Source organism: Osmerus eperlanus, chromosome 24 (genome assembly GCF_963692335.1).
Source record: "Osmerus eperlanus chromosome 24, fOsmEpe2.1, whole genome shotgun sequence".
Lineage (NCBI taxonomy): Eukaryota > Metazoa > Chordata > Actinopteri > Osmeriformes > Osmeridae > Osmerus > Osmerus eperlanus.
The window spans coordinates 8,597,639-8,610,648 of NC_085041.1; the positions used below are offsets into that span (position 1 = coordinate 8,597,639).

Sequence of the window (13,010 nt, forward strand, 5' to 3'; positions counted from 1 at the left end):
ATGATGCATTCCGTGCTCTGGAATCACTGTTTAAAGGCTGACGCTGCGTGTCGCCAATTTACCTTAATTTTTCATATCCAGTATTTCCACTTATACAACACATTCACATCTACAGTATGTAGAAATTGTTTTATTTAGCAGATTGGTTTTCCTCCAAATCATATATGTCTTAAGGGTTCTTACTCGCATTATATTAATGAAACAGACACATCAAGATCTACTAATTTCAATTTCTGTGCTTTATTTAAAATACTTCACTTGTAGGCCTACTTGAGAGTAAATGCAAATCAACAGAAGTGGAGCAATTCTACTTAATTTACATATTTTACTTATTTTTGGTAGTTCTTTAATCATGAGATGTGTGAAAATACAAAATGACTACTACTTTCACTACACCACCATAGTAATGCATTGTAATAACATGGAAACACAGCAATTATCAGTTGGTAACTGTATGTACATCTTTAAATGCTAATGACACAATTAAATGCATTTTATTTACTTGTTCTGCCACATGATATCAATTTCAACTCACTATACAGTATGCCTGTATACAGTGCCTATTATTGTGAATTATTTTAGAGGTGCTTACTTTGTGTAACCTAAAATATTATGTTACTTTCCTTAAGACAATCAGATGGGTACCCAGATAAAGGTACAATATGAGAGTGACTGATTCTAATACCTTGTTGTTTGCATCTCTTCATCAATTTTCCAGTTAGAATACATACACAAATACTAACACAATACCAATGAATGTACTTTCCACAGATCAGATTCTCAACATACTGTAGCTATAGGAGTCTTAAAGCTCTGGAAACTGTATATGTCAGGTTTTAATTGAACAATACTCAAATTGAACTCGGTAAAACCTACTGTGGTACATATGGCTAGTTAACTAGTTGCTAACTGGTACAGGGACACTCCTGAAGTCAGCTGCTTTAAGCACAGGGTCTGTATCCTCTTCTCTCTTTGATTCCAGCCACCATGTTGTCATATCACCTTTACCCTGGAAGAACAAAACACAAAGCATGTGTGTCTCGCAGTCTCTTCTGTCCATAGCATCTCTACCAGCTGAGTGTGTCTCTTAATAAAAAGGGACAGTGTTTGGAGAGCATGTGCATCCTCATGAATACAGAATGCTAGGGTATATGTGCACTCAGCTGCTGAGGCCAGACCCTAATTGAGACATACAGTCTTCCAATGAGAAAGAAGTATGGGGTCCCATCTCATAGGACCAATGTCTCCCCTACCCCCCACCCGACCTTTTGTTCCAACCTGTATTTCATAAGTCAGTATCAACCCTGTGCTATAACGAAATCCTTCTATTCAAATGGGGTGTCGGGTCATTGCATTAAGAAATACTCTGGAGACCAATAAAGGGAATATCATAAAGACCCACAAAGTCTTTAATAAAAAATAATAAAAAATAGTATCAAATCTCCCTCAAATATACATATGCAAAATCCTCAAATGTTTATAGAATATTTGTGAGTTTTGTGAACAATAGAATATTAATTTAGATCTAGAGCCTGTACACATGCTTATTTATAGTATGTCACTTACTCCTCATCTTTAATTGGATAATAATATTTAAATATACAAACTAAAGACATATTTTATTTTGTTTAGTTATTGTTAGCTTACCTTGACATTCAGTGATCCCCTGCAAGTCAGGACATACCCTCCTAGAGTGTGAAGCAGCTCAGCAGTATCTCCACTTACCTGTATTTTAAGGGCTGGGGACATAACAAAGAAGTATGCATAGGAGTAATGTGACAAATTTCCATTTGAATGTAATCCCAATCAGTAGATCAAGTATCATCAAATTCTTCCTTTACATTATCTTATTACGTTATAGTATATAATCCATTGTTATCTTCACGTTTGTCATTTTGTTGTCTCCATGATACTACTGTATGTTGATTGATTCTTGAATTACAGTCTGTATTTTGTACGGTTTGTTTTGTAATTTTGTTGTTGTCTGTCACCTCATTCTAAGCATGTCATTGTCTAGATGTCTCTATATATTTAGAAATTAATGAACAATAAATAATTCTATTTTTTAAATTAGTATTTGTCACCTTTTTTCATTTTTCTTCCCATGGCCTGTGCTTGACCAGAAATATTGCTGTCAGGGCACCATTTGATATGATACTAGAACTGTCTTTTTGTATTCATTAATATGCTTTTCCATCTACCAGCTGTTGATGAACTCGCAGACTCAGAGAGTCAGAGAGACTTTTTAACAAACCATTACTTCTTCTTTTATTTGGTCACTATTCTTGTCTGGTTTTTGGTCTCTCTCCTCTCCGTTGACTGACAAAGTTGAATAAATCCCCAAACCTTAATAAATGTCCCACTATTGGTGGAGACGGATCCTTTTCTTTTACATAAGTGCCATATTACAATAATTCAGACCTACAAAGTGCAGTAAATAACCTCAAACAATGTGTGATGTGTCAACTTGTTTATTTACTGAATGTATTTAAGAAATATCTACATATTGTAGCAACATTATCTATTGTTATTGTATTTCACTTTTCCAATCTGGGATAGTCTAGCGCACCTTTGCCACCATTAACCTGTTGTCTTGGATCAGAGGATTAGGAGCTCAGTGTACATAAATGCCCCCCCCCCCCCCTTCCCTAGTGACGTAACTGCTCTGTAGGGTGCAGGAAGACAGAGAAAGAGGAAATCCAGCTTCGCACAGGGACTCATTCTGTAGCCCTTTCAAAGTCAACGTCATTAGCTGCCCTATGAACAATGCGCTTAACCTTGGCTTGAACAAAACAAACAGGAGATTTTATTTTTAGCGTGTTTCACACGCTCTTTTAAACTATTCAACCTGGATACAGGTATAAATTAAAGTAATGTACCGTAATCTCATCTTTGCCTGAGTACCTTCACTTGTTGATTCCATCCGTGAAGACGTGTTCACCGTGTCACCAAATAAACAGTACCGAGGCATTTTGGTCCCTACAACACCTGCTACAACAGGTCCTATGAAAAAGAAATGTACACATCATGGTTGTAAATGTGTCTCCCCAGTGATATATTTTTTTTCAAATTTCATTCAGGCAATGAGGTTATAACATAGAAAGGTTTCAGGCAGAGAGTACCTGAGTGGATGCCTGCTCGTATCTTCAGCTGGGTGGTGGGTTTGTGGGGGATTTTGAAGGCATGGCAAACATTGACCAGGTCCAAGGCCATGCTGGCAATTTCACCTGCATGGTTTATGCCGTTTTCATTTGGAACACCAGAAACAACCATGTCTGGAAAGACAGAAATTACAGAAAGGGATGAAGAGAAAGAGAGATGAGTGAGACATACAGACAGATAGAAAATGCATGCTTTATGCAGAAATACTCACAAGCATCCCCAATTGTCTCCACTTTGTACACGTCGTAATTGTCAATTATGTCATCAAAGGTTGTGTAGAGCTGGTTGAGAAAGTTTACCACTTGGTGGGGAGTACTGGCACCAGACAGCTGTGTGAAACCCACTATGTCACTGTTCCCAATGAGGAAAATAGAAAGTGTATTTTTCAAAACAAATATTTTTTCAGTCATAAAAAAGCTAAACTATTAGGTTGGTAGGCTATTGACGAAGACCCTTCAGTATCACTTACCTAAAGTAGACTGTTGCGTTGGAGTAGCTCTGTGCCTCTGCTGTACGACCCTGCCGGAGGTCATCAGCCACTGGCTTTGGTAGCATACCTGAGAGCCATTAAAATCTTACAAAACTGCTGGCATCATGTTTTTACCACTAGATTGCAGCAATTATTAGAAAAAATAAAATTAATACATTTATGCATGGAAGAATTATACACTCCAAGACCTCTTGATGTAGCCTACTGACTTACTGTAAAGTAAGCGATCCGTCTTCTGTTTCTCTTGAAGAAGATCCTGTGTTCTTTCAGCTACAATGGCCTCCAAATGCTTGCTGTATTTCTCCATCTAGAAAGGAAGGATTTTTTAAACATTTAATTTGTGTTAACAATCACAATGGATTTGAAACATACATTGAACATGTCTGATAACGCGTCAAATTACAAGCCAAATCTGATTTAATATTTTCAGCGGGAACTAAATAATGCACATTTCTCGATCGAATTTTTGAAAATAACAGATTGTGATGTTTTTTTGTCTTAAAAATACCATATATATTTTGAAGAAATATTTGTACTTATTTATTTTTTGTTGTATTTTATAACAAACAATTGTGTCAAACCCCTACAGTACATTACCAGGTTCATCATCATGTCGACAGGGCTAACTTTGTGTGGGTTCATCTTATCCAGTATCTTCTTCACCTGGTCAAACGTTGGCCTCAAAGTGAGGTTATGGGACCAGCACTTCTTGATTAGCTGTCAATAAGAAAGGAGTTTGGCTGTATTGTAGTCAATTAGCTAACACATTGGACATCAAAGTAGAGTCAGAGGCCGTAAGAGTATGATAGTGTTGATCTGTATTTTTTTTTAATCTAAAAGAGCTGAACAAATCCATCCATCCATCCATCCATCATCTTCCGCTTTTCCGGGGGTCGGGTCGCGGGGGCAGCAACCTAAGCAGGGAGGCCCAGACTTCCCTCTCCCCGGCCACTTCCACCAGCTCTTCCTGGGGGACCCCGAGGCGTTCCCAGGCCAGCCGAGAGACATAGTCCCTCCAGCTCGTCCTGGGTTCCCCGGTGCCTCTTCCCAGTGTGATGTGCCCAGAACACCTCACCAGGGAGGCGTCCAGGAGGCATCCTTATCAGATGCCCGAGCCACCTCAACTGACCCCTTTCGAGCTGAACAAATAAACTACTAAAACCGTCTAACCAAATTCTAAATCCTGTAACAGACCTCACAGTAGTCTCCTCGATTAGGACAGTCGGTGTCCGCTTTCCCAGCTTTCATTTCAGGCAGTGGAGGCCGCCACATGATATCCATTTTGACCCCTTCATTTTGGTCCTGGTCAGTGGGTTGCACAAGAAGACACTGTTTAAAACAACAGGTTTACAAACACCAAGTCCACTAGCCTAAAAGTGGGTATTTCATACTCACTGAGATAAGGTCAGAGCGAGTAGCAATCTCAACTAGGATGATAGAGTAACTAGGGAGTGGAGCAAACAATGTTCATTCAAGAACGCTGTATACATATACTTATACACAATTCATTACAGATACTATTTCAAATCATGAATCCAGATAAATGAAAAATCTTTTCAACCGGTGCCAAGAACTCTTGTAATAGTAATACCTGTAAATGTCAGACGCTGGAGTGATACTGGAGCTGCTTCCCAGAAGGACCTCGGGGGCGCAGTATATACGGTAGATATCCACACAGTGGAACCCATTGCTGCCTGCCTCAAAGTCCTCCTTTCTGTATGCTGTAAGCCCATAGTCTAGGAAAAGAAATTGCCTTCACCTCTCTTTGTCCATATCTGCCATAGTAGTCACAACCAAGTGAATCCACAGAATCCACCTCAATGTTTTGTAAAAGATGTAAGTGATACATCAACCTACCTTTATGAACAATCCTGCCATGATACCAAAGTAGATTAAATCATTTTGATCACCTGAGATCTTGCAGACCCAGCGGTCATCAATGATGCAGTTCCTTGAGTGAAGTCTCCCATGAAACATTTTGTGTTGGTGAAGATAAGTCATGCCTCGTGCTATGTCAGTGGCGAAGGACAACCTAATTATCAGTACACAAAGCAAGCAGAATGAGTTTTTACTGTAGAATATCTCAAGATTATCTGTAGAAAATCTTTAATTGATCTAATCAGATTACTTTATTCACCTGAATCCCCAGTTGATAGGGATGTCCTCATTGAGTAGGACATCAGCAAGACTTCCTTTAGGACAGTACTCAGTTATAATACTGACATAGGGAACTTCAGTCGATCCACCAATGAATTTAGAGAGGTTAGGGTGATCCAATTCCCTAATAAGAAATATTTTACAGAGGAAATGGCATTATTCCGGTTCAGAATACATTTAGTAAGTACAGTATTTGACAAGAGTTGCCCAATGTATTGTAATACATACCAATGTAATAAGAACTTAGCTTACCTTACTTCTTTCACTTCCTTCCTAACTGTTTTTGTGAGAGTGAAATGTTTCTTTTGGATGTGTTTCACTGCTACAGTTCTCCCATCACTGTCAGTCAATAGATTGTATGACATTCACTAAACAGATAAATACTTGGATAAACATTTGAAAAAGACTAGAATGAATAAAATGGAGAGAAATATAAAAGAAAGACTTCTCACTAGATGCCAGGTTGAATGAAGCCCTGTTTGAAGGTATTGTTGACCACAGTACATACAGTCACATCAGTAGTTCGGCTGACACTGGAGTGACTCTTAACCGGTTGTAGACTGGTGGTGCTGCAGAAGCCCATGTAACATGCTTTTCCTGGGGTGGGAGATGAGGGACTAGTTAACATATCAGCAACACCCTTAGTATTTGTATTCTTGAAATAAATGATTTGTATAAACAACCAAATCGAACCGAATTGGTCTGAAACAACATACCAAACATTATGTTCTTATAACTGATGATCCAGCTTTCATCCCAAAACATCTTTTGTTTCTGATACTGGAGCCACTACAGAAAAAAACTACGTTTTATGAAATATGAAATATTGAAAATGTTTCATATTGACACAAAGTGACATATTTACTGAGAATGAAACTTTTCAAAGATATTGAGTGTTTGCATTTGCCCTGGTGCCGTACCACCATGGTTAAGATGAAACCACAACAGAAGAGGGCGACCGGCAGTCCGATGGCCACCTTGATGGTAATGGACATTGGACAGACGCCACAGTCTGCTGGGCAGTTGAGACAGCTCTCCTCCAACTCACAAACATCATCCCCGCACACTGGTATACACACACACACACACACACACACACACACAGACTGTCAAACACTCAAATGGATGTCTATGCAACTGTTATGAAAGTACCTATGAGTGTTATGAAAGAACAGAACACAGCTGATCCATCATGTATAGTGAATGGCAGAGGTGGTCCTAAAATGGGAGACTAGATCTCAAGGACGACATCACAAAACAACAATTTTGAATGTTGGGCATTGAGTACAAAAGTGGCTACAAAGAGCTTGCAGATGAGCAGCCTTGAGGGATTCCAATGTTGTACAGAACAATAAATGTTGACACACTGACCTTGGGCACTGACAACCAGCACCTTGGACTCCAGCGCTGCATGCATTTGTCCTATTTTGATATGAGCGATAACTGAGGTCACTCCCACATGGACCAGAACCACCTAGAGGGGACCATGAATCAATACTTGAGTAAGGAATAGTGTGCAATGAACAGCACACTCAGCTATGACTATGCACTCATTTGATTTGATTTCAGTAGCTGCTGGAATTTTTTTTAACTTTCTGTACCAATCACAGGAGAACCACATTCATGAGTCGGCACCTTTGAAGTCCAGAGCTGCTGACTCATCTTTCCTGCTTTGGACACTGTGTGTGTCACTATCTTGCCGTCATCAGGGATCCATGGTCCACAGATTCCTCCTTGCCTCTGTTGACATTTATAGACCAACGTTAAAAGAAGCACACTGTGCAATCAAGGTTGAATGAATTCCACTTGGACTGCTTTTGGTAATCAAGAACAATGATTAATAATTAGTATTTTTATTTGTGTGTCTGTGTGTGTTGGATGAGCTTGAGGTGTGTTAACACTAATCTGCATGCATTCACGCATATTAAAATGAGCCACTTCTCCTCCAGTGTCTGGTGGTTCTGTTCTAACCATGAGGGCAAGAGGGCAGGAGTGGATGTTGGCATGGTAAACACAGCAGTTGATCTCGTTGGCATTGTTCCAGTTGGCAGGGCAGTCATGTTCATGGCAGAATCTTTTGGCTTCTGAAGCATTGCTGAGGAAAGATGTGGGTTAAGCTATTTTGCTTTCATGTGAGTGTGTGTGTGTAAACACTATATGACTATATATTTGGACCCCACTCAGTATACGCATACCTGCTTGTTGAACCTCTCATTTTAAAACTATGTGCCTTAACATGGAGTTTGTTCCCACTTTGTTTATATACCTACTTTCAGGAAGGCTTTTCAAGAAATGCTGTAACTTGATGCAGAATTTGCTTACATTTAGCCAAATAAAGCATTAAGGAGGCTAAGAACTGATGTTGGGTGACCTGGCTTGCAGATAGCATTAGAACGTTTCCCAAATGCATTTAATTGTGTTTGGGTCAGACAAACACCATCAAACAAAACATTTCTGTATGGATTTCACTTGTGGGGATAATGTAGGCATTATCAAGGTGAAAAAGGAAAGCTTTTGCATTAATATTCCACCAGTTGAATTAAGGGCTCTTGCCCAAAACCATAAAAACAGCCCCCATTGGTAATTGGCTTTAAGATGATCCCTGACCTGAACACATTGTAACGTACTTTTGGTCTTAAGGTATATATACTGTATATAGACAGAGAGAGAGAGAGATGGTGAGAGACATTTGTTTTTGCTGATATACTAATGACAATTACATTTTTCTACATTTAACACTTCATCAAATTGTTCTAATACTTTCTAAAATAAACAGGAAGCTTATTTCATCCTGTGCAGTGATATTGCGGTGCATCCAACACAGAATTAATTCCAGACACAAGCTCAATCACCTGAACTGGAAGATCTTGTTCTTGACTGCATACTCATAAAAGGAATCCGGTGCTATCACAGTGTACGTCACATTGAATTCCTCTCCATCAGTCACCTTCTCTGGAGGTCGCTGCACCCAGGCCATCTCCAGTCCTGCAAACGCACAAACACACAGAATTGCATGTGTGTACACACATACTGTACGCACATCAACACTCATGCAAGTATGTGGAATTACACACATTCACAACATCTCTTTTTACAAATACGTGACAACATTATTATCATGACAATGCATCAGTTCTGTGTGACCATCAAATGCATCTGTTCTGAATGACTGCTTGCCGGATGGTGAATTATGACCATCAAAAAGAGACCAAAACAAAACATTTAATTAAATATAATTAAATGTATGACAAATTTAAGTAATACGTAACTTCACAGCAACACTGTACACAGAGCTACAATGTTGTAGCTACAGTTAATTTAAAAAAATAGAGTACGGTTGACAAAAAATAGAGTAATTTACAAAAAAGCAGCTGAGTTTGTATTACCAAAACAAGATAAATATTAACATCCACTGATCCTTCTAAAGTTGTCATATCCCTCACAAGCTTTAATGACAAACAAAATGGTAAGTGAAATATAAAATTGGGAACAAAGACAACATTTTTACAATTTTCACAACTTACCTCCACAGTTGATCATGTTGTAGTCATTAGGGTTATCTATTGGCCAACAGTCATACTCTGTGTTATCCAGATCATGCCAACCATCCACCACCTTACGGATTAGGACATAGTAGAATTAGCACATCCAAAAACCTTTTGGATTATAATGATGATCATGTTCTGATGAAAGACTGTAAGTATCAATAAGGGCATCTCTAAACCATAAACAGGATAGTGACCAAATGATTTATAGTGCAAACTGCTTCAACCCAAGCAAAGTGCTGTTGTGGTTAACACAGAAATGACCCCTTTCACAAAACCAACTGTAGAAGTTGATGTCTCATAAAACCTGAGAAGGAAATCTCAGTAGTTTATTACTTCATTCAGCCTTAAAAGTGGATTCATAAAAAAACTAAATACAGCAAAAAAACAAAAGTTAAGCAACCTTACAAATCTATTTGGCAAAATGAAATGACGCAGGTCATGTCCGCAGCCACAAATGTTTCTGACATGGCAACAAAAGCACCGGGAGTTTCCTCAACAGCAGGGAAAACCAGGACTTTATATATCCAACCTGTTTGATTATCACACTCAATTGGATGAATGAACTGTATATTTATTTACACAATCTGGCAAGGTATTGACACAGACATGGTGCTATAAAAACACAAAGCTTACATCTACCACACTTCCAATAACCTTATAGGCAAGCATAATGCCTTATGACAACCCAATGGTAACAGCCTTTTTACATGGACGTACAGCAGGATTCCTCAACTGTGTTATGTACTCACCAAGAAGAGAGAAAGGTAGAGGACTGAGGTACTCCATAGAGCCATGAGAACTGTTACTGTGTGAGAGGCAGCTCCAGGCTGACAGACCAACTGACCTGTTAGTATGAACGTTTATGCGTCTGTGTGTGAGTGTTTGTGCGTGTGCGTTCCACTTGCCCTCTGCTCTAAGCTAGGAGAGGTACTGAAGCCCCTAATTGTTCAATCAGGCAAAGAGACTCTCCAATCAAGGTCCGGACCTCATTCACAAGGAGCCTTGATTAACCTTCATCTCTTCACCTTAGCACAGCCTAAAAACAATGTTGGATCATGCTGTTCTGATCGCAAATGTTGATTGTGTTCTTGTGATACATGCTCTGCTCCATTTATAATTACATTTTAAAGGTTTTAATGTTGTTTTACTTAAAGAAAAATATATAATTTTCTAGATTGTGTTTAGAGCCTACAACACTGCATGTGCTGGGTGTCTTACGTAATTGAGATTACTGACCAAAAGGAGTGAATTCCCTGCCATCTGTGACATTTAATTGGCATTTCAAGAACACATAATTACAGCACTGCAGTAAAATAAATACCGCCACACCGCAGTTTACAGGTCTTTTTAAGTGGAGCTTTGGGAGATAGTCACGATAGCTTTTAGGGTGGGCTCTGATTGACGACTCTCACTGAAACTATAGTAAAGCTCTGCTCCTAATGAAAACCATCTTCCATCTCCAACCATACTAGTCAAATCTATGCAGAGGCAATTAAAATACCAAACCAGTTTTAGCAAGCCAGATGTACACCATTTCTTTACAGTTTTTCACAATTGCTAAAACACATTTCTTGAAACAGTCACCCATTTTCTCAAAACTGTAAACACAAAACCTAAACTAAAAAAGCACTATTTACAAAACCTCTGAATCCTTTTGCAAAATGTAACTTTCGCCTCAAAACAGATTTACCTGTGCTCAAAATCAAACACTGCTCTCAAATCATAAACAAAGTGATCAAAATGATATTCACTATCAAGCAGTCAGTAAACAATACACCAAAAAATAGAAAACACATTGTTCAAAACATATAGTTCTCAGGGAGAAGTACATTTTTTATCTCAAAACACATTTCATATTTATCCGTCATTGTCTTTTGTGAACGAAAACATGTTCTATCATAGTAGCTCAAAGTTGATCAGAAATTACTACTCTGCTTTGCTCTTTGCAATTTATTGTGTTCTTTCTCCTCCTTGTACCCCTTATATTGGTTGTGTCACATCATTTGAAACATGTGAAATCAATTTTGAGTGGTTGTGTTTAGTCAATGACATGTTTTCTCTATTTGTATTTGATTGTTGCCATTTGTGTTTACCAGTATGGATGACATGTGCATTAGAGTGCAGAATGTGTTTTGAGAATGAGAATGTGTTTAGAGTTTAGCTGAAAAGTCTATGTGACATCTGCAAATTGTGTTTTACCATGTGAAATGGTTTAAGGTATTGACAACAGACTGCACAATTAGCTACATGAGTTCAGGCAACTGAGAACTTTGTTAAGCCAATGGGTTTTAGTGTTTTAGCAATTGAGAAAAACTGTAAGATGTTTTACTCTCTCTTTTCACTCAAGTAGGGGGCTTGTTTTCATCATTGGCTACAAAGACCTTTGGGTCTATCCATCAAAGAACTGCATATTTTTCTTTATAACTTTTGGGATTCTATCTTCCCAACTACAGTAGAGTTGTGTACACAACTTCCCTGTCAGTCAAAATAAAACCAGTTGTGATTATACAGTTCTGCAGAAAACTGATATTCAATGTTATCTGAACAAAACTAAACAAGTCGATGAAAGTAGTAATTATTACAATTACTGAAATTACCACAATTTCCTGTGACAATATAAGATGTTTAATACTGTTCCTGACACTCCCTTTGCAAGATGACTCTTTGCCATCAAATCTCTTAACTGTTCACAAAATGGAACTCGTGTTTTCTTTTGGTACACACAACCATATTTTCAAATGACACACACATACCATTCATTACACTACACAAGTAGTGCAACATTTGCTGCACACAACCAAGAATTTACAGCACACTGAAGAGCAAAATTGAAAACACAATTATAGGAATGGAACACACCATATGAATGACAATGACTCTGGAGAATGATCCATTTCTCCTTTTGTAAAATGTCTCAGTGTAGGCCTACTTTTTTCATAGTCAAGCATAAAACAGCACACAAATATGCAGCAAAAAAAGTTTTATTTCGGTACACACAGAGAACAGGCTGACGGTCTGTACGTTCCTTAATGTAGCATACTCAGCCAGGATCCTAGTTTGTATTTGTCGGAGTGTGATAGCGAACCATATTTACAATTTCAGTCTCCTGTTCGGCTGTGAAAGTGTGTGTTCTTCCTCCACGGTGCGGTTCTCTTTCAGTCCTGCAAAATTCAAATACTGTGAGCACACTGTATTCTATTGATATGCAGTATTACAGTACACAAGGCAAATAGATTTCGTACCTGTTCTCCATCCTGAAAGTTCTAATGATGGCAGCAACTGTGAAGCGGATGAGATGAGGTTGGACCCTCTGGCCAGCCTCCCTCATGCTCAAACCATGGTTGAGCACATGGTCTACCACAGTGGCCCAGATCTCATTAGAGACGACCGTCTTCTTTCTCCTCCTCCTCCTCCTCCTTGTCCTCCTCCTCCTTTTCCTCCTACTATTCCTCCTCCTCTTCGTTCTCTCTGTCCTCCTACCCCTCTACATGCTACTCCTCCTCCCCCTTGTCCCCCTCCTTCTTGTCCTCCTCTTCCTCCTCCTCCTCTCACTCTCACCCCTCTCCTTCTCTGGTTGTCGATCTCGTCAAAGTTCTCCATTGTTCACCAAACAAAACAGAGGCTCAAGGCACTTTTATGCCACAGTCTTGATT

The 13,010-nt window shown here is 38.9% G+C and overlaps 1 protein-coding gene across 1 annotated transcript; it reads right to left on the bottom strand.

The window, feature by feature from the left end:
* Window positions 1-243: 243 nt before the first annotated feature.
* LOC134011141 (atrial natriuretic peptide receptor 2-like) lies at window positions 244-10,240 on the bottom strand. Its single transcript, XM_062450613.1, has 23 exons — window positions 10,107-10,240; window positions 9,334-9,424; window positions 8,662-8,794; window positions 7,781-7,904; window positions 7,445-7,549; window positions 7,181-7,283; window positions 6,730-6,875; window positions 6,526-6,598; window positions 6,262-6,406; window positions 6,062-6,148; window positions 5,790-5,933; window positions 5,563-5,684; window positions 5,244-5,388; window positions 5,048-5,096; window positions 4,847-4,954; window positions 4,250-4,369; window positions 3,866-3,959; window positions 3,632-3,719; window positions 3,374-3,513; window positions 3,123-3,275; window positions 2,905-3,003; window positions 1,648-1,739; window positions 244-1,009 (listed from the first exon to the last, which is right to left on the bottom strand). Exons 1-23 carry the CDS (start codon window positions 10,149-10,151, stop codon window positions 899-901), a joined length of 2,517 nt encoding a protein of 838 aa, XP_062306597.1. The 5' UTR covers window positions 10,152-10,240; the 3' UTR covers window positions 244-898.
* Between the last annotated feature and the right edge of the window lie 2,770 nt (window positions 10,241-13,010).

What these genes read in the sequence shown, in the direction of transcription:
- LOC134011141 (XM_062450613.1), bottom strand. Translation starts at nt 10,151, where the DNA reads ATGGCTCTATGGAGTACCTCAGTCCTCTACCTTTCTCTCTTCTTG. An exon ending in CAACATGATCAACTGTGGAG is followed by an intron (nt 8,795 to 9,333) that starts GTAAGTTGTGAA and finishes GTGCGTTTGCAG; the next exon opens with GACTGGAGATGGCCTGGGTG. An exon ending in AACGCAACAGTCTACTTTAG is followed by an intron (nt 3,514 to 3,631) that starts GTAAGTGATACT and finishes CATTGGGAACAG; the next exon opens with TGACATAGTGGGTTTCACAC.